Here is a 27,463-nt window from a genome sequence, read left to right on the forward strand (position 1 = left end):
TGGGGAAAATTGCAGAGGCGCAACTTTCATTGGCGACAGGGGGGAGGACATGTCCCACCCACATTCTGAAATAAATAAAAAATAATATATATATATATATATATAATTATGTTCCCACCACTTCTAAAACCAAAGTTGCGCCCCTGATAGATGTATAGATGTGAGCTTGTGTGTACACCCCTTATTGGATTCTACCAGTATGCAAAGGGACAGATACAAACACATTGATGTATAGCTATACTAATTGTATTACTTGTGTAGCAGCGTAAGAACATATATCCTGTTTATTTGTGAACTTCGCCAAAAATAGTTTAGCAAGTATTGAATTCATGTTATTGAGTTCATGTTTCAATATGTCTTATAGTTTCATTGATTGCTAGTGACATTGTTGCATTCATCCCTACTTGACTGACATCATGTTGTTAGTTGACGGTATCACACTTCCTTTTTTTCTCTCAAAGTAAGTAAAGCTATTCAAGAATTGACTACATTTTTATTTCCAAAAATGCACTCAACAATTTACTGGATTCAAAAATTCATGATATAGTGATATCGGATCATTCTCCGGTATCATGTTTAATTACACCAATAGAAAATACACTTAGTGACAGAGTTTGGAGAATGAAAAGAGCGCATCATCTGGACCCGAAATGAATTAAATACATAAACGAAAAAATACAAACCTTTACCATTACAAATGTAGACATACAGTGCCTTGCAAAAGTATTCATCTCCCTTGGCGTTTTTCCTATTTTGTTGCATTACAACCTGCAATTCAAATGGATTTTTGTTTGGATTTCATGTAATGGACATACACAAAATAGTCCAAATTGGTGAAGTGAAATGAAAAATATAACTTGTTTCAAAAAATTCTAGAAAATAAATAACAGAAAAGTGGTGCGTGGTATCTGTATTCACCCCCTTTGCTATGAAGCCCCTAAATAAGATCTGGTGCAACCAATTACCTTCAGAAGTCACATAATTAGTTAAATAAAGTCCACCTGTGTGCAATCTAAGTGTCACATGATCTGTCACATGATCTCAGTATATATACACCTGTTCTGAAAGGCCCCAGAGTCTGCAACACCACTAAGCAAGGGGCACCACCAAGCAAGCGGCACCATGAAGACCAAAGAGCTCTCCAAACAGGTCAGGGACAAAGTTGTGGAGAAGTACAGGTCAGGGTTGGGTTATAAAAAAATATCTGAAACTTTGAACATCCCACAGAGCACCATTAAATCCATTATTAAAAAATTTAAAGAATATGGCACCACAACAAACCTGCCAAGAGAGGCCCACCCACCAAAACTCACGGACCAGGCAAGGAGGGCATTAATCAGAGAGGCAACAAAGAGACCAAGGATAACCCTGAAGGAGCTGCAAAGCTCCACAGCGGAGATTGGAGGATCTGTCCATAGGACCACTTTAAGCCGTACACTCCACAGAGCTGGGATTTACGGAAGAGTGGCCAGAAAAAAGCCATTGCTTAAAGAAAAAAATAAGCAAACGTTTGGTGTTCGCCAAAAGGCATATGGGAGACTCCCCAAACATATGGAAGAAGGTACTCTGGTCAGATGAAACTAAAATTGAGCTTTTTGGCCAACAAAGGAAAACGCTATGTCTGGCGCAAACCCAACACCTCTCATCACCCCGAGAACACCATCCCCACAGTGAAGCATGGTGGTGGCAGCATCATGCTGTGGGGATGTTTTTCATCGGCAGGGACTGGGAAACTGGTCAGAATTGAAGGAATGATGAATGGCACTAAATACAGGGAAATTCTTGAGGGAAACCTGTTTCAGTCTTCCAGAGATTTGAGACTGGGACGGAGGTTCACCTTCCAGCAGGACAATGACCCTAAGCATACTGCTAAAGCAACATTTTAGTGGTTTAAGGGGAAACATTTAAATGTCTTGGAATGGCCTCATCCAATTGAGAATCTGTGGCATGACTTAAAGATTGCTGAACCCATCCAACTTGAAGGAGCTGGAGCAGTTTTGCCTTGAAGAATGGCCAAAATCCCAGTGACTAGATGTGCCAAGCTTATAGAGACATACCCCAAGAGACTTATAGCTGTAATTGCTGCAAAAGGTGGCTCTACAAAGTATTGACTTTGTGAATAGTTACGCACGCTCAAGTTTTCTATTTGTTTTGTCTTATTTGTTATTTGTTTCACAAGAAAAAAATATTTTGCATCTTCAAAGTGGTAGGCATGTTGTGTAAATCAAATTATACAAACCCCCCCAAAAATCTATTTTAATTCCAGGTTGTAAGGCAACAAAATAGGAAACATGCCAAGGGGGGTGAATACTTTCGCAAATCACTGTAGAGGACAGAGTAAAGCCGACTCCCAGTATAATTTGGGATGCCTTTAAGGCATAAATTATGGGGATGATAATCTCATACTCTGCAAAAGTTCAATATGATTTAGAAATTAAAATGAAAGAAAAAAGACAAGGAAATCACCTATTTTAGAAAAAGCCCATAAAAAATATTTTCAGAAAACTAAAAAAATCTCAGGATATAAAATGAATGTGGAAAAAATAAACGACATAATGGCAATAGGAAAAAATAAAAAATAAGTATTGATCAATCAATCAATCAATCAATTTTATTTTATATAGCCCTTCTTACATCAGCTAATATCTCGAAGTGCTGTACAGAAACCCAGCCTAAAACCCCAAACAGCTAGTAATGCAGGTGTAGAAGCACGGTGGCTAGGAAAAACTCCCTAGAAAGGCAAAACCTAGGAAGAAACCTAGAGAGGAACCAGGCTATGAGGGGTGGCCAGTCCTCTTCTGGCTGTGCCGGGTGGAGATTATAACAGAACCATGCCAAGATGTTCAAAAATGTTCATAAGTGACAAGCATGGTCAAATAATAATCAGGAATAAATCTCAGTTGGCTTTTCATAGCCGATCATTAGAGTTTAAAACAGCAGGTCTGGGACAGGTAGGGGTTCCATAACCGCAGGCAGAACAGTTTAAACTGGAATAGCAGCAAGGCCAGGCGGACTGGGGATAGCAAGGAGTCACCACGGCCGGTAGTCCCGACGTATGGTCCTAGGGCTCAGGTCTCTCAGTTGGCTTTTCATAGCCGATCATTTAGAGTTGAAAACAGCAGGTCTGGGACAGGTAGGGGTTTCGTAGCCGCAGGCAGAACAGTTGAAACTGGAATAGCAGCAAGGCCAGGCGGACTGGGGGCAGCAGGGTGTCATCATGCCCGGTAGTCCTGACGTATGGTCCTAGGGCTCAGGTTCTCAGAGAGAAAGAGAGAACGAGAGAATTAGAGAGAGCATACTTAAATTCACACAGGACACTGGATAAGACAGGAGAAGTACTCCAGGTATAACCAACTAACCCCAGCCCCCCGACACATAAACTACTGCAGCATAAATACTGGAGGCTGAGACAGGAGCGGTCCGGAGACACTGTGGCCCCATCCGAAGAAACCCCCGGACAGGGCCAAACAGGAAGGATATAACCCCACCCACTCCGCCAAAGCACAGCCCCCGCACCACTAGAGGGATATCCCCAACCACCAACTTACAATCCTGAGACAAGGCCGAGTATAGCCCACAGAGGTCTCCACCACAGCACAAACCAAGGGGGGGGGGGGCGCCAACCCAGACAGGAAGATCACGTCAGTAACTCAACCCACTCAAGTGACGCACCCCTCCCAGGGACGGCATGAAAGAGCACCAGCAGGCCAGTGACTCAGCCCCTGCAACAGGGTTAGAGGCAGAGAACCCCAGTGGAGAGGGGAACCGGCCTGGCAGAGACAGCAAGGGCTGTTCGTTGCTCCAGCCTTTCCGTTCACCTTCACACTCCTGGGCCAGACTACACTCAATCATATGACCTACTGAAGAGATAAGTCTTCAGTAAAGACTTAAAGGTTGAGACCGAGTCTGCGTCTCTCACATGGGTAGGCAGACTGTTCCATAAAAATGGAGATCTATAGGAGAAAGCCCTGCCTCCCGCTGTTTGCTTAGAAATTCTAGGGACAATTAGGAGGCCTGCGTCTTGTGACCGTAGCGTACGTATTGGTATGTACGGCAGGACCAACTCGGAAAGATAGGTAGGAGCAAGCCCATGTAACGCTTTATAGGTTAACAGTAAAACCTTGAAATCAGCCCTTGCCTTAACAGGAAGCCAGTGTAGGGAAGCTAGCACTGGAGTAATATGATCAAATTTCTTGGTTCTAGTCAGGATTCTAGCAGCCGTATTTAGCACTAACTGAAGTTTATTTAGTGCTTTATCCGGGTAGCCGGAAAATAGAGCATTGCAGTAGTCTAATCTAGAAGTAACAAATGCATGGATTAATTTTTCTGCATCATTTTTGGACAGAAAATTTCTGATTTTTGCAATGTTACGTAGATGGAAAAAAGCTGTCCTTGAAACAGTCTTGATATGTTCGTCAAAAGAGAGATCAGGGTCAAGAGTAACGCCTAGGTCCTTCACAGTTTTATTTGAGACGACTTTACAACCATCAAGATGAATTGTCAGATTTAACAGAAGATCTCTTTGTTTCTTGGGACCTAGAACAAGCATCTCTGTTTTGTCCGAGTTTAAAAGTAAAAAGTTTTCAGCCATCCACTTCCTTATGTCTGAAACACAGGCTTCTAGCGAGGGCAATTTTGGGGCTTCACCATGCTTCATTGAAATGTACAGCTGTGTGTCATCCGCATAGCAGTGAAAGTTAACATTATGTTTTCGAATAACATCCCCAAGAGGTAAAATATATAGTGAAAACAATAGTGGTCCTAAAACGGAACCTTGAGGAACACCGAAATGTACAGTTGATTTGTCGGAGGACAGACCATTCACAGAGACAAACTGATATCTTTCCGACAGGTAGGATCTAAACCAGGCCAGAACTTGTCCGTGTAGACCAATTTGGGTTTCCAGTCTCTCCAAAAGAATGTGGTGATCGATGGTGTCAAAGGCAGCACTAAGGTCTAGTAGCACGAGGACAGATGCAGAGCCTCGGTCTGACGCCATTAAAAGGTCATTTACCACCTTCACAAGTGCAGTCTCAGTGCTATGATGGGGTCTAAAACCAGACTGAAGCATTTCGTATACATTGTTTGTCTTCAGAAAGGCAGTGAGTTGCTGCGCAACAGCTTTTTCTAAAATTTTTGAGAGGAATGGAAGATTCGATATTGGCCGATAGTTTTTTATATTTTCCGGGTCAAGGTTTGGCTTTTTCAAGAGAGGCTTTATCACTGCCACTTTTAGTGAGTTTGGTACACATCCGGTGGATAGAGAGCTGTTTATTATGTTCAACATAGGAGGGCCAAGCACAGGAAGCAGCTCCTTCAGCAGTTTAGTAGGAATAGGATCCAGTATGCAGCTTGAAGGTTTAGAGGCCATGATTATTTTCATCATTGTGTCAAGAGATATAGTACTAAAACACTTAAGTGTCTCTCCCGATCCCAGGCCCTCGCAGAGCTGTGCAGATCCAGGACAGCTAAGCCCTGGAGGAATACGCAGATTCAAAGAGGAGTCCGTAATTTGCTTTCTAATGGTCATGATCTTTTCCTCAAAGAAGTTCATGAATTTATCACTGCTGAAGTGAAAACCATCCTCTCTTGGGGAATGCTGCTTTTTAGTTAGCTTTGCAACAGTATCAAAAAGAAATTTTGGATTGTTCTTATTTTCCTCGATTAATTTGGAAAAGTAGGATGATCGAGCAGCAGTGAGGGCTCTTCGGTACTGCACGGTACTGTCTTTCCAAGCTAGTCGGAAGACTTCCAGTTTGGTGTGGCGCCATTTCCGTTCCAATTTCCTGGAAGCTTGCTTCAAAGCTCGGGTATTTTCTGTATACCAGGGAGCTAGTTTCTTATGACAAATGTTTTTCGTTTTTAGGGGTGCAACTGCATCTAGGGTATTGTGCAAGGTTAAATTTAGTTCCTCAGTTAAGTGGTTAACTGATTTTTGTCCTCTGACGTCCTTGGGTAGGCAGAAGGGGTCTGGAAGGGCATCAATGAATTTTTGTGTTGTCTGAGAATTTATAGCACGACTTTTGATGCTCCTTGGTTGGGGTCTGAGCAGATTATTTGTTGCGATTGCAAACGTAATAAAATGGTGGTCCGATAGTCCAGGATTTTGTGGAAAAACATTAAGATCTACAACATTTATTCCATGGGACAAAACTAGGTCCAGAGTATGACTGTGGCAGTGAGTAGGTCCAGAGACATGTTGGACAAAACCCACTGAGTCGATAATGGCTCCGAAGGACTTTTGGAGTGGGTCTGTGGACTTCTCCATGTGAATATTAAAATCACCAAAAATTAGAATATGATCTGCTATGACTACAAGGTCTGATAGGAATTCAGGAAACTCAGAGGAACGCTGTATATGGCCCAGGAGGCCTGTAAACAGTAGCTATAAAAAGTGATTGAGTAGGCTGCATAGATTTCATGACTAGAAGCTCGAAAGATGAAAACGTCATTTTTTTTTTTGTAAATTGAAATTTGCTATCGTAAATGTTAGCAACACCTCCGCCTTTGCGGGATGCACGGGGAATATGGTCACTAGTGTAACCAGGAGGTGAGGCCTCATTTAACACAGCAAATTCATCAGGCTTAAGCCATGTTTCAGTCAGGCCAATCACATCAAGATTATGATCAGTGATTAGTTCATTGACTATGACTGCCTTTGAAGTGAGGGATCTAACATTAAGTAACCCTATTTTGAGATGTGAGGTATCACGATCTCTTTCAATAATGGCAGGAATGGAGGAGGTCTTTATCCTAATAAGATTGCTAGGGTGGACACCACCATGTTTAGTTTTGCCCAACCTAGGTCGAGGCACAGACACAGTCTCAATGGGTATGGCTGAGCTGACTACACTGACTATGCTATTGGCAGACTCCACTAAGCTGGCAGGTTGGCTAACAGCCTGCTGCCTGGCCTGCACCCTATTTCACTGTGGGGCTAAAGGAGTTAGAGCCCTATCTATGTTGGTAGATAAGAGGAGAGCACCCCTCCAGCTAGGATGGAGTCCGTCACTCCTCAGCAGGTCAGGCTTGATCCTGTTTGTGGGTGAGTCCCAGAAAGAGGGCCAATTATCCACAAATGTTATCTTTTGGGAGGGGCAGAAAACAGTTTTCAACCAGCGATTAAGTGCTGAGACTCTGCTGTAGAGCTCGTCACTTCCCCTAACTGGGAGGGGGCCAGAGACAATTACTCGATGCCGACACATCTTTCTAGCTGATTTACACGCTGAAGCTATGTTGCACTTGGTGACCTCTGACTGTTTCATCCTAACATCGTTCATTGATCTACAGCAATCCTTTAAGTCGACCACAAAAAATATTAAATACTTAGGATGCTTAATACAGTGACAACAAACAACAATATATATATTGATACCTTTATTCTATTAGTCAACAATATGAAAGCAGATCTAATTAAATTGAATAATCTACCCATAAATCTTACAGGTAGAATAAAACTCTTTAGAATGGCATGGCTGCCAAAATGTTTGTATTTATTTTCAGAAAATACCAATTACCCCACCAAAAGACATTCTTAAAAAATATATACTCAGTCATAGCAGACTTCAGTGGTGGAAAAAGTACTCAATTGTCATACTTGAGTAAAAGTAACGATACCTTAATAGAAAATTACTCAAGTAAAAGTCACCAAGTAAAATACTACTTGAGTAAAAGTCTAAAAGTATCTGGTTCTAAATGTACTTAAGTACAGTGGTGGAAAAAGTACCCAAAAGCCATACTTGAGTAAAAGTAAAGATACCTTACTGGAAAATGACTCAAGTAAAAGTGAAAGTCACCCATTAGAATACTACTTGAGTAAAAGTCTTAAAGTACCTGATATTAAATAGCCGTAAGGTAAATGTACTTAAGTATCAAAAGTAAAAGTATTAAACGTAAGAGCTGTAAATCTAAAACAGCCAGACCTTTTATTTGGTTTGAGCTTTTCTGAAAGGTAACAGTCTTACGGATACAAGAAGAGCTCAGATAAAAAAAGAATGTGGATTCTCAAATAGGCAACACTTCTCTTACGGACAAAATATAATTATGCCTTAATGATGAAGGAAAATAGCCAGCAAACATAAGCACTTACAATCACAGTCACTTTGCTTCAGAAAAAACATCCTATAATAGAACCCTATACATTAAAAAAAAATTGGGGATGAGTTTATCAAAAGTACATGTACAGAACTGCACACAACGTCACTGTAGGACTATGAGGACATCACCACTGATAGAACTGTATTAGAAATCAGTGTGTCAGGTCATGTCTTTGTAACAAGGACACCTAGAACTTGTGAATTTTAAACATAAATTAACAAAACGCATAAGGCATCCGTGTCCTTGGGCTTGCTAGCGTTAAACTGTCATTACTTGAAGTTTAAGAATTTACGGTTCATCTTCGGTAAAAGCTGGTTTTCAAAGTTTCTGGAATCCAGCCTTGCTCTCCTGGGGCTGAAAACAAGTCCTGCAATGCTGAACAGCCTTTCACATGCAGCTGATGCAGGTAAGGGTGTGTTTAGCCTCAGACAGCTTACAGACTGCCGGGAAGGACTTGAGCAACTCCATATGATCAGCTTAACAGGCCAGGTATCCGTCCAGCTGTTTGGAGCTTTCTAGTGCTTGAGACGTCTTCATGGCAGAGAAGAAGTCCTCCTCATCTGATGAACTGGTGCCACCACCTAGCTGCAGCAAGGGTTCTTCCAGGTGGTCCTTGATGTAGTCCATTCCTGAAATACTAGGAAGATGACAATAGAAATCAGGCCGTTATGAGCCTACATTAATCTGTCCCCATCTATATAACCCAAGCAACAGGGCTAAGTAGGCTACCCATTGGACTGAACCACAAAGTCAGGATTGTAGTTTATATGGGTGGTTCTCAAATCTATGAAGTGTCAAAATGTACACTATACACAGCTGTTTATGAATAATAAAATACTGTTAATTAACCACGTTGTCTTACCCATTCTGATGGTGGTGTCATCCTTTGTCCCCGTTGTTTTGAACTTGGGGAGAAGGATTGCAGCTGCGATCAACTCAGGGTCGTGAAACGTGTGGCTGAAGCGCTTCTTCAGTCCCAGTTGTAGCGCATCCACCAGAGGCTTACAGTACTTCAGGGACAACTTGAGTCGGTCAAGTTTTGTGATCAGCAGGTTGATAGTTGGAAGTAGCCACCCCATCTGGACATTGGTTTCAGCCTGCAGGATGTTGATGGCCTTTGCTACTGGGCTCATGGTGGCAGCATACTCTGTGAGGAAGGAGAGTTCAGCTAGATTGAACCTATGAAAAAAAAAAATAATAATAATAATAATAATACTGTTTCCTAACCCTATACAAAGGGGAACACTAACTATTTCACATGATTTTACTTCAGTAATCAATGGCTGGATGAGTAGTTGACTAAATGGATCAATGATAGTGTATGGCTACAACATGTGAAACAGTTATTAGTCCCCAAGCAAAGGGTCAGGAAACACTGCAACAGATTTAGACAATATTCAAGACATTAAATTGACAAAATAATACATAATCCTTACTTGCATTGGAACCTCGAACTCTCTGCAGAGAACTCTGACGGCCGCCTCTCCTTTGTCTTTGACGATCCCCGGGAGTCTTTCTACAGCCATGAACCAGGAGTTCCACCTTGTAGCAGTCGGGCGCAGCAGCTGGAGGTCGCAAGCATCTTCAACCGTTTTGTCTGCAAGTGTGGATCTTCCGTATTTGTTCCAAAGTGCTTGGCACTTGCCAAATGTTGAACGGGACACTTTTTTATAAGCCTTACTGGATGTTGCTTTCAGGGCATCGACTGTAGATACTAAGTTTAGTAGGTGACAAGCACAGCGCTGGTGCGTCGGCAGCTGGTACTCAAAATCATCATTTTCATTCAGGATGGTTGAAACATCAACAAACTCCACTTCTTCACTCTCCTCTTGTTCCTCATCACCATCTTCCTGTCCTGGCTGAGCTGCTTCACCACCCACTGTGTCCACTGCCTCGTTGGCTAAACTGCTTCACCACCCACTGCTTCCACTGCCTCGTTGGCTGAGCTGCTTCACCACCCACTGCTTCCACTACCTCGTTGGCTGAGCTGCTTCACCACCCACTGCTTCCACTGCCTCGTTGTTTTCATCTTCTCCAAAAACTTGGAAAGCTTTCAAGAAGTTAGAGCCGTTGTCTGTTGCTGTTCTCACAATCTTACCACAGATTTCAAACTCAGAATGGATGTCATTTAGGGCGCCTGCCAACACATCAAAGGTGTGCGATCCTCTCAACCGTTTACAGGCCAGGGCTGCAGACCATCTGTTGAGACTGTCAGGGTCTATCCAGTGGGCTGTAACACCAATGAAGCTCCGTCTTCTTGCAGACCAGCAGTCGGTGGTGGTGGCGATGTGGTCAACTCCTCTCATGGCCTCAGTCACTTTCTTCTTCATTTCCGTGGAGGCTTCATCAATCCTGGAGCACAGTGTGGGCCATGATAAGATATTTGAGTTAGGCTGCAGATCCTGGACAAACTCTCTGAACGGTTCTTGTTCTACAACAGCGAATGGTTGGAGCCCTTGGACCACATACTTCACCACAGCTTTGTCGATGGATTTTTTAGACACTGTCTTCAGTAATGTGCTCTGCTTGATGGTGGAGGGAGTATTAGGGTCATGTTTTCTCTTCAGTGTGTTTGCCGTCAGTTCTCCATACTTCTTAAGATGGTGTACATGCTTTCTCTTCAGTTCTCCATACTTCTTAAGATGGTGTAAATGCTTTCTCTTCAGTTCTCCATACTTCTTAAGATGCTTTCTCTGAAATAAGCAGAAAAGGGAAAGAGAAAGACTGTTACTTAGCAACATAACTACCATCACCAAATACTTAAGGTATAGGATCCTAATTTTAAAGCTATAAACAACATTAGTTAAGTGAGAGTTTGTGACCACCATTTAATATTACAATGAGAAAAAACTGTTAATTGATCTAGCTAATTGATCAACTAACATGAGGAATAAAATGGCTAGATAACACCCGAAAGCTAACATTAGTTCGCTAGCTAGCTTGACCAGGTGTTTAGAGAAAAGGTATTTGGCTAGACTGACTTTAGCTGACTAAAATGTGCCCAGATTCGGAAACTACTAATTTAGTTAACTAGCTTGTTAACAAGCTAGCTAGTTAGCTCGTGTCAGTTTAGTTAGATTGCGTTAGCTAACAAAGCTTCCAAATCTGGGCACATTTTAGCCAGCTAAAGTAGCTAGCTATTAGCTAGTGAACTATTTAGGTATATAGGATAAGCTAGCAACTAACACTGCTTGTTGCATTAGCAAATGTGGGCTAGCTAGGTTAGCTAATGTTAGCCAGCATGCTAATTAGCATGCTAACGTTATTCTAGCTAGCAAGCTAACAGTAGGCTTACCTCAATGTGTTTTTTTAGGTTCGAAGGCGAGTTCTTAAACGCTAGTATTTCCTGAACTTTTGGTAAACATAACAGACATTTCATCCGGTAGGATGATTCCTTCATTCCGATAAAATATTTCCTTTATTTTAGATACAGCAAAGGGTGTTCATCCTCATCAGGAGGTGGTGGTAGTAGAGCGACGACGGACATGATTGTGCGATGTCGGACACGCTTGGGCAAAGTGCTACTGAGTGGATGACTGTTTCGCCAGTGACAGGCTCACGGTGGTTGGGGTTCGCACTATAGGACCCTTGGATTTGCCCAAACTGATGAGGATTGGATCAACTCTGCATGTCGTCGCCTGCTGCATTGCGTGCCGACTCGCGGATGTTGCTTGCATCTTTTTTCCAACATCATTGGTTTTTTTCTTCCAGCTTCAGATCGAAGGTGTCAGTGGAAATGTATCAGAGTAAAATTAGACTTTTTATTATTTTTTATGTAGTGAAGTAAAATTAAAGTGACAGAAATATAAATAGTAAAGTGCATATACCCCAAAAAAATACTTAAGTACAGTAACGGAAGTATTTCTACTTCGTTACTTTACACAACTGGCAGACTTTATATGGGCAAATAAAATTCATAGAATAAAAAGGAACGTTTTACATCTTCCTAAGTCTGAGGGTGGTTTTAACCTTCCAGACTTGGAATTGTTTCAACTGGCCACCCAAGGCTTTTACTTGCCACATATAGAAGATGTGCATGCTCATCCCCAGAATATTTTTACATGTCTATTTTCAAAGGATAAAGCTAAGAACATTAACAACTTCATAGTTAAGAACATAAAAAAAGAACCTTATGGAACAATCCTTGGATAGCTTTTCAGAATTCACCGATAAATTGATCCACGTGGAAAACTAAAGGTATAGAAACTATACATTACTTTGTAACAGGAAATAAATGTATTTCCATTACATAATTAACAAGTAATTTTGGATTGACCAATGTAGATAGTTTCAAATACATGCAACTTAAAAGTTACATATCAGGAAATTTCGATTTTAAATATTTTGGACATCAGAGCAACCTTGAGGTAATTGTATTTGAGTGATAAAAGGATGTTCATATGATAGGGAAGATATACAAAATCTTGCAGAGAGCATATCCAACTGACAATCTCTTAAAAATATTAATAAACTATTTGAACCAATATTTAAAAAGAACTGATATTGGCAGAAGATGGAGGGAAAGTTGGAGGATAACTAACAACATTACAGTTAACTAAAATGTACACTTAATCCAGTATAAACTAATGTATAGAATTTATAATACAAGAGACAAATGTCAGAAATTCTACAGCACAATGACAGAGTCAAAACGACTAATGATTTAATAATCCATGCTTTCTGGAAATGCTATAAAATCCGGAAGTTGTGGGCGGCGCTGGAAAGTTGTATTATACTGTAAACTTACTTTTAATACATGTGCATATTTCAAGACATGGTGTATGGGGGTGTAGTGAGATACCCGATGAGTTGGACGATTCTCTTCTCGTCACTCATCTTCAAAAAACGTATACTAAAAACGTGGAAATCAATCAATCTGCCAACATTAACACAATGGAAAAATCGAATGATTTAGTATTTAAATATTGAAAATGTGTTGGCTACAGAGTGAAACAAAATAGTGCAGTTTCAGGCCATGTGGCGGAAAGTGATGAGGGCGTGTGCTAGTGGGTCTGGGCAGGTGTGATGTAGTTGATGGGGGGGGGGGGGGGGGGCAGTATGAAAAATGTATGCACTCACTAACTGTAAGTCGCTCTGGATAAGAACGTCTGCTAAATGACTAAAATGTAAAAAATGTATTGTTTATAAAATATTTAAAAACAGCAACATATTATTATATAAATATTGTCTGTCATCCCAGAATAAAAGACTTGCATGAGCTCCATTATCATCATGTCCGTGCCTGCTGATTGATTGCCTTGGTTAGGAGTCAGAACCAGAAGGTTACACATCCGTCCCTAAATGCATTATAGTGGTTGAATGCAGGGTGGGTCGTCGTAATTCAATAGGGACGATCAGTTCAATGAGTATAGCTTCTATATTGTGACAGTTTGTAGTTAGTCATTCTATCAGATATCTATGCATTATTTTAAATGCTTTATCGAAAGACGTCTCAAATGGCATCCTGTTCCCACATAGGGCTCTGGTCAAAAGGAGTGCACTATATAGGGAATAGGATACCATGTGGAACGCATCCTAAAACTAAAACTTCTGTTTCTGGTTGACCCCTGTCTCCCTGCCATGCCAGTGGTCCTGATGCTGTTTGCTGCATTCAGTCTCCTGCTGCATGTCTTCAAGATGGGTTACTATGTCACCATGAAGGAGTGTAAGCCGGTTGTTAAAGTCCTCGCCCCCTTCATCGAGGCTGCCTTTCTTGGCCTACAGGTAGTCATCAATCATTGGACTTTGTTTGCACTCAATTTCATTTTCCTGGGGTTTCAATTGATTGTTTCATTCATTTCAAAATGTTTAGAATTCATATTTTCACTGCATTTTCATTTGATTAACCTTTATTTAAAAACAGGTTAGTCTTCTATCTCATTGGTAATAGAGGCCTATATTGAACCTGTATGCTAAAGAGTAATTGACTTGGACATTGTCATTTCCTTAACATTTGAATGAATCTCTTTTGTAGACCTATTTGCTCTGGGATCACTCCAAGGACTGTATTCACAAGCACAAGATCATTACCAGGTGCATGGCTCTCAATTTCATTAACAAAAACATGTATTATCTTCTTGTTGTTATTAGAGATCTATGGTATTTGCATTGACTAAAGGAACCTATAGGGACCTATACATTACAAAGCAAACAGGTAATAATGGAATTGCTGGTGTTTGTGAATGCTTGTTTGAGTATATGATCATAAAAAAAAGAAACCCCCTTGTTGCTTATCGTGTGATTTTATGTGTGTTATTTTTTAGCTTATTGTTATGTGATTTTATGTGTTTATTTCAGAGCGATCATCCATATATACGTAAAGAGCGTCTCATTTCAGATTGTTATGTAATACATTTGAACGTGATATTTGTGTGTCCGTGCTCCCCCCCGCCAGGTCTGGGCTGATGGTCATTCTGAGTGCAGATCTGTTGCTGTGGCTGAACGCGGTGACAGAAGACACCGTTCATCTGGAGATAGAGATGGAGAAGGAGGATGCCGGCGCCACGTACGACGACGCAGATAGCTCTGACTCCGGTATATACTGTAGTACCTCCTTACACAACTAAAAAACACAATTGTGTACTGTTTTATCACAAAGAAAGTAGTTACACTGTGCTTATCCCCTAGTCAGACGATTTGGAGGACCTATGACTGAATTATAAAAAATTTATTAATAATATCTAATGTTATTACTACTGTATACTATGAAGAAATTATTAATCAACCTGTCCGATTTCCTTTCAGCAGGGCTGAGCAATGCAACGTTATGCCAGTGCAGTGCAGACACAGCGTGCCTGTTCTTCCGGAAGGGTTATGAAGTCCTGTATCCCTTCAACATGGAGTACTACTTGATGGCAGGCTGCATGCTTTATGTGATGTGGAAGAACGTGGGCAGGCAGATGAGCCCTGGGTCAATACCCCACCACGCCCAGAAGATTACCCTACGCATCATCCACCAAGGTGGGATCCTATTCGGGCCGTTGTTCGGGGGTCTGGTTCTTATAGCTGGGGTGGTTGTGTTCATCCTGTATCAAGTTTGGGTGAACCAAGGCCAGTACCGGCCCACTGCGTTTCTGATATTCTACGGCTACCATCTAGCTGTGATGCCCATCATGTCCCTTTGCTCCCTGGCTGGCCTGTTGGTCCACAAGCTGGAGAGGAGGGCGGAGGAGAGGACGCATAACCCCACCCGTAGCCTGGATGTGGCCCTCCTGGTTGGGGCAGCCCTGGGCCAGCTGGCTCTGTCCTATTTCTCTCTGGTGGCTGCTCTGGCTGTGGGGCCTAGCGGATCCTTGGGAAGCCTGGATCTTTCCTACTCCCTCCTCAGCCTGTTGGAGCTCATGCTGCAGAACGTCTACATCATCGGTGGCCTCCACCGACACCCCAGCCTGGCCCTCACCAAGAGGAAAGGAAAGGAGAGGATCAGCATATTGATGGCAAGTCACTCTTCTTCTTCTTCTTCTTCTTCTTCTTCTTCTTCTTATTCTTCAATTGATGGTTCAAGTAATGTTGAGTACTCCAATTCCCTCTGGCCAAGATTGATTTGCCAACTAAATAGCTTTATTTAAAATATAAAAGAGATGAACAAGTATGTATTCATCCAGCCATCTTTATTCAAAACGTTCTCTGCCCTTAGATAGCGCCATACTCACATCATACTGTATCATTACAGTCTGAACTATAGCTACACTTGTATCTATAGTAACACATTGACAATGTCCCAAAGCAGAAGACGACGACCATGGAGAAAACAAAGGACAGGAATAAAGTCGGAGGTGGTCTGTCTCTATTGGAGAGAGGAAAAGCAGTGACAGCACCGCCTGGTGGCCAAGTCAGGGAAGGACAACAGACCTGGTACAAGAGAGTCACACAGGAGATCTGTGCCTTCCCTCATTCTCGCTAACATCATGGTGAGTGACGCCGAGGCTATGACGTCTGTCGTCTTCTAGTATCACGTTACACAGTATTTACCTGGTCCCAGATCTGTTGGCGCCATCTTGCCAACTCCTATGCTTTCTCCTTGGAGAACATACAGATCTGGGATCAGGCTAGTATTCACACCATATCCCTTTTGCCAATGTAATGTCATTTAATTTGTCCCCCTATCTTTTCTCTCTCCCACCTCCTCAGCTGTGGGTGATCCCAGCGTTTGGAGCCCACCCCCAGTTTGAGAACGGCCTGGGGAAGCAGTTCTTTGGCTTCTCTGCCTGGTTTGTCCTGGTCAACCTGGTTCAGCCTCTGGGAGTCTTCTACAGGATGCACTCTGTGGGGGCCCTGATGGAGCTCCTCATCACTGGCTGAGCTCCTATCCTCTTTTCCCCTCCTCCTCCTCTCCCTTGTTCTCTTCTCTGTCTGGTTTGTCCTGGTCAACCTGGTTCAGCCTCTGGGAGTCTTCTGTAGGATGCACTCTGTGGGGGACCTGATGGAGCTCCTCATCACTGCCTGAGGGACAGGGACCACAACACTGACAAACTCCTCCCTCTGGGACATAAGGCCACAATGAGCTCCCTCCACCTTTTCATATCCTTGGTGAAATGTTGTGCCGACTGACTACTAGTGACTAGCTAAATATCAAATCACTGTAAAGATGAGACATGTAAACATTTCTGTTTTGACATTAAAAACATGTGTACTTTGATTCATAATCGATATAATTCATGATTTATTAATATGATATAGTTCCGGTACTTTGAAAATATTGACATTATGAAATCAGACACAGAATACAACAGCATTTGCCTGCAGTTCAAAAGCCAATACGTTGCAGAGATATCGCTTCCTGTCTCAGTCAGTCAGTTCACAGGTATTTTTAAAGCTGCCTCCTTCAGTGAGGCTCGCTCTAGTCGGTCACTGTCAGTCTCTATTTCACACTCTTACAAAATGAAAAGCAGCTTTACCGTGATAAAAGGGATACCAAAAATTAAACTCCCAGTAAAAGCATTTCAAGAAGAGATTCTGAAAATAATAAGTACAATAAACTTTCATCTAAAACATAAAAATTGAAACAATGGCAAAATAAATCATACCTAACGTATACATACAGTGGTGTATACATGCATTTGTTTGGCAAAAAAAAAATACTTAAAGTTTGAAGAAGTGAAGGATTATACCCACAGAAAGCTGCCAATACATGAATAGAAGAGGGTTGATATGGCAGACCTTTTGGCAGTTGTAGTAGCAGACAGCTTGTAGGAAAAGTGGTTTATTGACAGTGGTTTGTTACATGATGTTCTACGGGTTGGCACTTGGCAAGAAACAAAATAGAGAAAACAAACACTGTAAATTCTTGTTTTCTAGTACAGGTGTGTCCGGTGAAATCTTCATCCATCCTCCTCCTCTTCCACACTTCTGTTCAGGTTTGAAGATGGCAGTTGGTGGGAGAGGGATACTTGTTGGTGGTTCCGAGGGCGAACCAGCCAGTCCAGAGACGTCATCTGCTTCCCAAATTGCGCTCTATCCACTATATAGTGCACTACCTTTTACAGGGCCCATTGGGCTCTTGTCAAAATTAGTTCACTATGAACGGGATAGGGTGCTATTTGGGACGCAGTCGTAAAGAGACCTGTTCACCTGCTCCACTTAGATCCTCTGGATCTCAAACAGTCTGACGTCAGTGTCATACCAGATCGGAGGATCCACGTTACTACGGTAACAACAAGAGTCATTGTTAATAAAGATCAGATTTGATTTGAGTGACCATGACAACCACCACCTGTGCTTCATGAAATAAGTGACTCAGCTAGTAGGTGTGGCTGACCACCAGCTGGGGGCTCTTCCTAGACCTGGCTGGGGGCTCTTCCTAGACCTGGCTGGGGGCTCTTCCTAGACCTGGCTGGGGGCTCTTCCTAGACCTGGCTGGGGGCTCTTCCTAGACCTGGCTGGGGGCTCTTCCTAGACCTGGCTGGGGGCTCTTCCTAGACCTGGCTGGGGGCTCTTCCTAGACCTGGCTGGGGGCTCTTCCTAGACCTGGCTGGGGGCTCTTCCTAGACCTGGCTGGGGGCTCTTCCTAGACCTGGCTGGGGGCTGTTCCAGAAAGCTGGATCAATAAGTTAGCCAGATGACCAAAATTGCTTGAAATAACTTAATCATTTTGAGAAATATAATGATAATGTATAATTGACTTGACAACAACAACCAATTCAAATGTAGCTTTCTTAAATCAACCAGAATTATATTTATAATAATCAGCTGACCAATTTAATAAACCTGCTTTCAGGAAAAACCCACTGCTCTATTGTAATTACTCCAAAATATACAGTACCTGTCAAAAGTTTGTATACACCTACTCATTCCAGGGTTTTTCTTTATTTTAACTATTTTCTATATTGTAGAATAAAAGAAGTGAAAACATCAACACCATGAAATAACACATATGGAATCATGTAGTAACCAAAAAAGTGTTAAACAAATCAAAATATATTTTTTATTTGAGATTCTTCAAATAGCCACCCTTTGCCTTGATGACAGCTTTGCACACTCATGGTATTCTCTCAACCAGCTTCACCTGGAATGCTTTTCAAACAGTCTTGAAGGAATTCCCACATATGCTGTGCACCTGTTGGCTGCTTTTCCTTCACTCTGCGGTCTGACTCATCCCAAACCATCTCAATTGGGTTGAGGTTGGGTGATTGTGGAGGCCAGGTCATCTGATGCAGCACTCCATCACTCTCAGCCTTGATAAAATAGCTGGGATGGCGTATCGCTGTAGAACGCTGTGGTAGCCATGCTGGTTAAGTGTGCCTTGAATTCTAAATAAATCAAAGACAGTGTCACCAGCAAAGCACCCCCACACCATAACACCTCCTCCTCCATGCTTTACAGTGGGAAATAAACATGCAGAGATCATCCGTTCACCCACGGCAGTTGGAACCAAAATTCTCCAATTTGGACTCCAGACCAAAGGACAGATTTCCACCAGTCTAATGTCCATTGCTCATGTTTCTTGGCCCAAGCAAGTCTCTTCTTCTTAATGGTGTCCTTTAGTAGTGGTTTCTTTGCAGAAATTCGACCATGAAAGCCTGATTCACGCAGTCTCCTCTGAACAGTTGATGTTGAGATATGTCTGTTACTTGAACTCTGTGAAGCATTTATTTGGGCTGCAATTTCTGAGGCTGGTAACTCTAATGAACTTATCCTCTGCAGCAGAGGTAATTCTGGGTCTTCCATTCCTGTGGCGGTCCTCATAAGAGCCAGTTTCATCATAGCGCTTGATGGTTTTTGCGACTGCACTTGAAGAAACTTTCAAAGTTCTTGACATTTTCCGTATTGACTGACCTTCATGTCTTAAAATAATGGACTGTTGTTTCTCTTTGCTTATTTGAGCTGTTCTTACCATAATATGGACTTGATCTTTTACCAAATAGGGCTATCTTCTGTATACCCCCCCTACCTTGTCACAACACAACTGATTGGCTCAAACGCATTAAGGAAAGAAATTCCACAAATGAACTTTTAAGAAGGCACACCTGTTAATTGAAATGCATTCCAGGTGACTACCTCACAAAGCTGGTTGAGAGAATGCCAAGAGTGTGCAAAGCTGTCATCAAGGCAAAGGGTGGCTATTTGAAGAATCTCAAATTTAAAATATATTTTGATTTGTTTAACACTTTTTTTGGTTACTACATGATTCCATATGTGTTATTTCATAGTTTTTGATGTCTTCACTATTATTCTACAATGTAAAAAATGGTAAAAATAAAGAAAAACCCTTGAATGAGTAGGTGTGTCCAACCTTTTGACTGGTAGTGTGTGTTAACTCAGTCTGAACTATAGTGGCTGGTCTTATTCATTCTGTGGATTAGGTATTTTACTACTATTGGCATTATATATCACCATCATTAACCATTGTAAATATCTTTAAATGTTTCCCCTTTTCATTTGGCCCATGTTGCTCACCGTAGGTAGATGACTCCCCACATGTATGTGCGGAACCACATGGCGGTGCCCGCGTTAGCCTGGTACTTCCTGATGAGGATGGGGTGTGGCACGGGTAGCAGGCCCACCAGGGTGCCATGCTGGAGGAACTTCAGGATCTCCGACTCGTCGGTCAGACCCCTGGAAGAGATAAACATATAACTTTACTTTAGTACATTCAGTTTTACAGGGACAGTGCACATTAAATAAAACATTCCAGTTTTAGCCAGCCGGCTAATTTTCAACTGCAGTCCCTGGGCAGGTAATATCCATAAATGTAGCCTCGCTCATCCATGCTAATCCAGTTCTAGTGAATTCTATTGATCACTGTGTTCTGATCACGTCTGGGTTCCACAATCAAGATCACATAATCCTATCGATACTCTCGGTCATAGAGACACCTATTTCTAAACGCTCAGTTTTCTGAACTACTTGGGGTTCCACAACCAAAATCACGAAATGTAACCCCTCCATTTCCCTTAGGTTCCTCGTCTCTCTTACTTGTCTATGCAGATCTTCTCCACCTGAGGAACCAGAACTTGTAGCAGCCTCATGATAGTCTGGAGAGGAAGCTTACTCTTCCAGGAGATGACCTAGTACAGAACAGTACAGAGCAGGAAGAAGAGGTTACGACCTATCAGGAGGGAGGGATCTTACCAATGATGTACATAACACCACAGCTGTGAATGTACTGTATGATTGAGGGGGAGGGAGGGAGACAAGGAGGGAGGAGAGGGAGGAGAGGGAGGGAGGAGAGGGAGGAGAGGGAGGGAGGAGAGGGAGGGAGGGAGGGAGGGAGGGAGGGAGGGAGGGAGGGAGGGAGACATGGATGGATGGAGGGAGGGAGACATGGAGGGAGGGAGACATGGAGGGAGGGAGGGAGGGAGGGAGGGCTCTTACCCAGTCTGGAGTGGGGTTCCAGTACGTAGCTGATGAAGATACACTGGACAAACGACTCCTGGCCAGCTCTGACTCTGGTTGAAAGGCCTCCTTGATAGGAAGAATAGGAACCATTGTAGTCACTAGGCTCAATCTTAATGTCACGGAGAGCCGTAACATACTGTATACCTCTGACAAGTTATTTTGTCCTGTTTATAACTTCACTCTAAATGATTCCCACAAGGCTTGCTTTCCAGTGAGCTGCGTTCATGAGTCTCTATATTCAGAGCTCTTACCTTGTTATCTCTCCCCGAGTTGGACTCTGTGTCGCTGGCTCCTGCTATACCACTGGTGTCAGCGGCAGAGGACCGAGGAGAGTGTCTGTGCTGGTCACCAGCCGCCTGAGGCTGCGGAGCGTGTGTGTGTTGGGTAGAGTGTGCGTCCTGGTCACCAGCCGCCTGAGGCTGCGGAGCGTGTGTGTGTTGGGGAGAGTGTGCGTCCTGGTCAGTGGTCATCTGCTGGAGACAGACCATGGTGCCATCCTCAGAGACATGAGCCTTCTCTGTCAGCTTGTCGATAGCTACAGGGACCAAACACAACAAGAAAGACCCTTAGGGAACGCTTCAATGGTTTCTAACAATGAAAAAAAAAAAAAACTCTGAAAATAATTGTATTACGACTTTAAAAAAAAACTATGTTTTTTTTTATAAAAAGGGCTGAGAGAATTGCAGAAGTTCTGTGACGAACAGAGTAGTAGGACATAAGTTAGTGATAGCTAAGTGGAAACCCGGCAAGCCCAGTTAAAAGAATTGAATATAATTAAATATAAAAACAAAACCTTAACATACCATATGGGAATGTGCAAAATACAGGCATGCATGGTGAGCTCCAGAAGAGGGGGGGTACCTGGTATGGCCACGAGACTGGCTTTGAGTGTCCCTGGCTCAGCTGGGACGGCCGGTCGGGACCCCTCCATGGAGATGGTCTCCTGGGAGTTGATACGGGAGATACCGGCTGTACTCTTCTTCTTCACCTGCAGGGCCTCGTTATAAGAATGGAACATTTAATTATTCCGCAAAGCAACTGAACCAAGTGATTACTGACCCACTTTACATGTTTTATGTGATCAACTGTTTTGTCAAGTCAAGATTTATTTAAAGTGCATTTCACATGGATCACTCACAGCACACTACAACATAAAACATTTTTTTTTTAAACCCTGCGGGAGAATATTGACCGTTGGCTTAAAGCCTCCTTTTACTGTTTAATGCAAGAGGATAGAGTTCTACGTTAGAAAGCACATTCTCTCTCTCTCTACCTTGTGGATGGTGGCTGGGTCAGAGGTCAGATTGGCCAGCTGGTGAAAGACGTTGCGCTTCCGGATGATGGCGTACACCAGGTTACAGTTACCTAGGAACAGTTACTAGGCAGGTTTATAATGTCAACGTTTCCAGAAAGAAGTAGGGAAAAGGGGGATCTTTTAAATAGTGTCAGTCTGGCAGGTTATATTGAGGTTATTTCACGTCGATCATTGTTGATGCAATCCCATTGTCCACCAAGAGGTGGCACAGTTCCCATAGTGCCCAGTCAGTGCTAGGTAACATCTCTGGAGGAGTCTGAGCCAGCCTCTCGACCCCAGCCATTCTAGATTTGCTTTACTACTGTGTGATGTCTGACAACGTGAGACTAGAGCCTATTTTATTTTTTATTTTTTTCATGTAACCTTTATTTAACTAGTCTTGACAACTCCTTGTCACTTATTGCCATGTCCGGCAAGAAAGCACAATCAGATCTGGGACCTGAGCAAACTAGAGCCAGGCTTTACCATCAAACTGGTACTGGATGATGTTGTTGAAGACCTCCAGCAGGAAGAAGACAAGATGGTGGTTCTGGGAGGCGGAGAAGAGGAACCAGTTGGTGGAGAAGGCTTCCAGGAGGTGGAGCAGCTTGTTAGCTGCCACCATGGACAGACTCTTCAGGTAGGGAGACACTGTGGAGGAGAAACAGGAGTTAGTTGGTTAGCTGCCACCATGGACAGACTCTTCAGGTAGGGAGACACTGTGGAGGAGAAACCGGAGTTAGTTGGTTAGCTGCCACCACGGACAGACTCTTCAGGTAGGGAGACACTGTGGAGGAGAAACAGGAGTTAGTTGGTTAGCTGCCACCACGGACAGACTCTTCAGGTAGGGAGACACTGTGGAGGAGAAACAGGAGTTAGTTGGTTAACTGCCACCATGGACAGACTCTTCAGGTAGGGAGACACTGTGGAGGAGAAACAGGAGTTAGTTGGTTAGCTGCCACCATGGACAGACTCTTCAGGTAGGGAGACACTGTGGAGGAGAAACAGGAGTTAGTTGGTTAGCTGCCACCATGGACAGACTCTTCAGGTAGGGAGACACTGTGGAGGAGAAACAGGAGTTAGTTGGTTAGCTGCCACCATGGACAGACTCTTCAGGTAGGGAGACACTGTGGAGGAGAAACAGGAGTTAGTTGGTTAGCTGCCACCATGGACAGACTCTTCAGGTAGGGAGACACTGTGGAGGAGAAACAGGAGTTAGTTGGTTAGCTGCCACCATGGACAGACTCTTCAGGTAGGGAGACACTGTGGAGGAGAAACAGGAGTTAGTTGGTTAGCTGCCACCATGGACAGACTCTTCAGGTAGGGAGACACTGTGGAGGATGGTGGAGTACTGTTGTCAATAACATGCAATACCCAGATGAAGCCAACAGGTGGCGACCATTTCAATGACAGCCAGACACTCACCCAAAGATTTCAATTAGAATAGTAGTATTATATCTCTGTGCACTCACCGTTCACTACGACAGTGAGCAGGCAGTCAAAGAGGGGCTGCAGGCGTTGGTGTCCACTAGTGATAATCTTGTGGAAAATCTAGACAATCACAAATGAAGACTGCCATGAGGCAAATGATCCACCAGTGTCCAGACAGTTATGTTTATACTGTATATCATGCTACGATAGTATTTTGCGCGTATTTTTTGAATTGTTTTGTGCCTCTGCCATCGGTAAACAACGACCTTCATCGGAACACGCTACTGTACCATTCCATCCTCCCACATGCATCCAGGGAAGCATTGAGACGTCTCTCGGACAGCTCTACTCACCACTATGAGCAGGTCAGCATGAGTGCCAGTGAACACAGGGATGTCCATGGGGACTCGTACCGAGTAGGGTTTATTCAGACGCACACCAAAGTTCCTCTCCCCACTCAGTAGTAGCAGGATGAACACACCGATGTGTAACAGGCCCACACGAGCTGCACACACACACAGCACATACAGTTGAAGTCGGACGTTTACATACACTTAGGTTGGAGTCATTAAAACTCGTTTTTCAACCACTCCACACATTTCTTGTTAACAAACCATCGTTTTGGCAAGTCGGTTAGGACATCTACTTTGTGCATGACACAAGTAATTTTCCCAACACTTATAATTCACTGTATCACAATTCCAGTGGGTCAGAAGTTTACATAAACTAAGTTGACTGTGCCTTTAAACAGCTTGGAAAATTCCAGAAAATGATGTCATGGCTTTAGAAGCTTCTGATAGGCTAACTGACATAATTTGAGTCAATTGGGCCCTGTGTAGCTCAGTTGGTAGAGCATGGCGCTTGCAATGCCAGGGTTGTGGGTTTGTTTCCCACGGGGGGCCAGTATGAAAAATGTATGCACTGTAAGTCGCTCTGGATAAGAGCGTCTGCTAAATGACTAAAATGTAAAAATGTACCTGTGGATGTACAGTCGTGGTCAAAAGTTTTGAGAATGACACAAACACTAATTTTCACAAAGTCTGCTGCCTCAGTTTTGATTAGCATATACTCCAAAATGTCATGAAGAGTGATCCAATGAATTGCAATTAATTGCAAAGTCCCTCTTTGCCATGAAAATGAACTTAATCCCAAAATAACATTTCCACTGCATTTCAGCCCTGCCACAAAAGGACCAGCTGCCATCATGTCAGTGATTCTCTCGTTAACACAGGTGAGAGTGTTGACGAGGACAAGGCTGGAGATCACTCTGCCATGCTGATTGAGTTAGAATAACAGACTGGACGCTTTAAAAGGAGGGTGGTGCTTGAAATCATTGTTCTTCCTCTGTTAACCATGGTTACCTGCAAGGAAACACGTGCCGTCATCATTGCTTTGCACAAAAAGGGCTTCACAGGCAAGGATATTGCTGCTAGTAAGATTGCACCTAAATCAACCATTTATCGGATCATCAAGAACTTCAAGGAGAGAGGTTCAATTGTTGTGAAGAAGGCGTCAGGGCGCCCAAGAAAGTCCAGCAAGCGCCAGGACCGTCTCCTAAAGTTGATTCAGCTGGGGGATCGGGGCACCACCAGTGCAGAGCTTGCTCAGGAATGGCAGCAGGCAGGTGTGAGTGCATCTGCACGCACAGTGAGGCAAAGACTTTTGGAGGAAATCCCTTCTCTCCAGGAAAAACATCAAGGACAGACTGATATTCTGCAAAAGGTACAGGGATTGGACTGCTGAGGACTGGGGTAAAGTCATTTTCTCTGATGAATCCCCTTTCCGATTGTTTGGGGCATCCGGAAAACACCTTGTCCGGAGAAGACAAGGTGAGCGCTACCATCAGTCCTGTGTCATGCCAACAGTAAAGCATCCTGAGACCATTCATGTGTGGGGTTGCTTCTCAGCCAAGGGAGTGGGCTCACTCACAATTTTGCCTAAGAACACAGCCATGAATAAAGAATGGTACCAACACATCCTCCGAGAGCAACTTCTCCCAACCATCCAAGAACAGTTTGGTGACGACCAATGCCTTTTCCAGCATGATGGAGCTCCTTGTCATAAGGCAAAAGTGATAACTAAGTGGCTCGGGGAACAAAACATCGGCATTTTGGGTCCATGGCCAGGAAACTCCCCAGACTTAATCCCATTGAGAACTTGTGGTCGATCCTCAAGAGGCGGGTGGACAAACAAAAACCCACAAATTCTGACAAACTCCAAGCATTGATTATGCAAGAATGGGCTGCCATCAGTCAGGATGTGGCCCAGAAGTTAATTGACAGCATGCCAGGGTGGATTGCAGAGGTCTTGAAAAAGAAAGGTCAACACTGCAAATATTGACTCCTCTTTGCATAAACTTAATGTAATTGTCAATAAAAGCCTTTGACACTTATGTAATGCTTGTAATTATACTTCAGTATACCATAGTAACATCTGACAAAAATATCTCATAACACTGAAGCAGCGAACTTTGTGAAGACCAATACTTGTGTCATTCTCAAAAAGTTTGACCACGACTGTATTTCAAGGCCTACCTTCAAACTCAGTGCCTCTTTGCTTGACATCTTGGGAAAATCAAAAGAAATCAGCCAAGAACTCAGAAAAAAAATTGTAGACCTCCATAAGTCTGGTTCATCCTTTGGAGCAATTTCCAAACGCCTGAAGGTAATCCGTTCATCTGTACAAACAATAGTACGCAAGTATAAACACCATGGGACCACGCAGCCGTCATACAGCTCAGGAAGGAGACGCGTTCTGTTTCCTAGAGATGAACGTACCTTGGTGCGAAAAGTGCAAATCAATCCCAGAACAACAGCAAAGGACCTTGTGAAGATGCTGGAGGAAACAAGTACAAAAGTATCTATATCCACAGTAAAACGAGTCCTATATCGACATAACCTGAAAGGCTGCTCAGCAAGGAAGAAGCCACTGCTCCAGAACCGCCATAAAAAAGCCAGACTACGGTTTGCAACTGCACATGGGGACAAAGATCGTACTTCTTGGAGAAATGTCCTCTTGTCTGATGAAACAAAAATAGAACTGTTTGGCCATAATGATCTTCGTTATGTTTAGAGGAAAAAGGGGGGTGCTTGCAAGCCAAAGAACACCATCCCAACCGTGAAGCACGGGGGTGGCAGCATAATGCTGTGGGGGTGCTTTGCTGCAGGAGGGACTGGTGCACTTCACAAAATAGATGGCATCATGAGGAAGGAAAATTATGTGGATATATTGAAGCAACATCTCAAGACATCAGTCAGGAAGTTAAAGCTTGGTCGCAAATGGGTCTTCCAAATGGACAATGACCCAAAGCATACTTCCAAAGTTGTGGCAAAATGGCTTAAGGACAACAAAGTCAAGGTATTGGAGTGGCCATCACAAAGCCCTGACCTCAATCCTATAGAAAATGTGTGGGCAGAACTGAAAAAGCGTGTGCGAGCAAGGAGGCCTACAAACCTGACTCAGTTACACCAGCTCTGTCAGGAGGGCCAAAATTCACCCAACTTATTGTGGGAATCTTGTGGAAGGCTACCCGAAACGTTTGACCCAAGTTAAACAATTTAAAGGCAATGCTACCAAATACTAATTGAGTGTATGTAAACTTCTGACACACTGGGAATATGATGAAAGAAATAAAAGCTGAAAGAAATAATTCTCTCTACTATTATTCTGACATTTCACAATCTTAAAATAAAGTGGTGATCCTAACTGACCTAAGATAGGGAGTTTTTACTAGGATTAAATGTCAGGAATTGTGAAAAACTGAGTTTAAATGTATTTGGCTAAAGGTCTGACTTCAACTGTATG

General features: G+C 43.1%; 1 protein-coding gene and 1 pseudogene across 2 annotated transcripts in view; one reads left to right on the top strand and one right to left on the bottom strand.

Moving 5' to 3' along the window:
* LOC311100921 (proton channel OTOP3-like) overlaps positions 1-16,398 on the top strand; it is a 17,566-nt pseudogene extending 1,168 nt beyond the window's left edge. Inside the window, exons 3-8 of the transcript in view lie at positions 13,685-13,821; positions 14,072-14,130; positions 14,492-14,631; positions 14,842-15,533; positions 15,827-16,007; positions 16,228-16,398. The product of the transcript in view is annotated as a proton channel OTOP3-like (transcript). The remainder of the gene's footprint in view (positions 1-13,684; positions 13,822-14,071; positions 14,131-14,491; positions 14,632-14,841; positions 15,534-15,826; positions 16,008-16,227) is intronic.
* A 1,278-nt stretch (positions 16,399-17,676) lies between these two features.
* The window catches only part of LOC311100788 (protein HID1-like), a gene marked incomplete at its 3' end in the record, with an annotated part of 37,738 nt that continues 27,951 nt past the window's right edge, over positions 17,677-27,463 (bottom strand). The window contains exons 11-20 of the mRNA XM_084141749.1: positions 24,013-24,164; positions 23,701-23,779; positions 22,715-22,879; positions 22,208-22,299; positions 21,796-21,931; positions 21,186-21,469; positions 20,911-21,000; positions 20,512-20,603; positions 19,993-20,151; positions 17,677-17,740 (exon numbers count right to left, since the gene is read on the bottom strand). Of these exons, the coding sequence (XP_083997875.1) occupies positions 17,677-17,740; positions 19,993-20,151; positions 20,512-20,603; positions 20,911-21,000; positions 21,186-21,469; positions 21,796-21,931; positions 22,208-22,299; positions 22,715-22,879; positions 23,701-23,779; positions 24,013-24,164 (1,313 nt within the window). The remainder of the gene's footprint in view (positions 17,741-19,992; positions 20,152-20,511; positions 20,604-20,910; positions 21,001-21,185; positions 21,470-21,795; positions 21,932-22,207; positions 22,300-22,714; positions 22,880-23,700; positions 23,780-24,012; positions 24,165-27,463) is intronic.

Source organism: Coregonus lavaretus (genome assembly GCF_964263955.1).
Source record: "Coregonus lavaretus genome assembly, chromosome: 25".
NCBI classification, from domain to species: Eukaryota; Metazoa; Chordata; class Actinopteri; order Salmoniformes; family Salmonidae; genus Coregonus; species Coregonus lavaretus.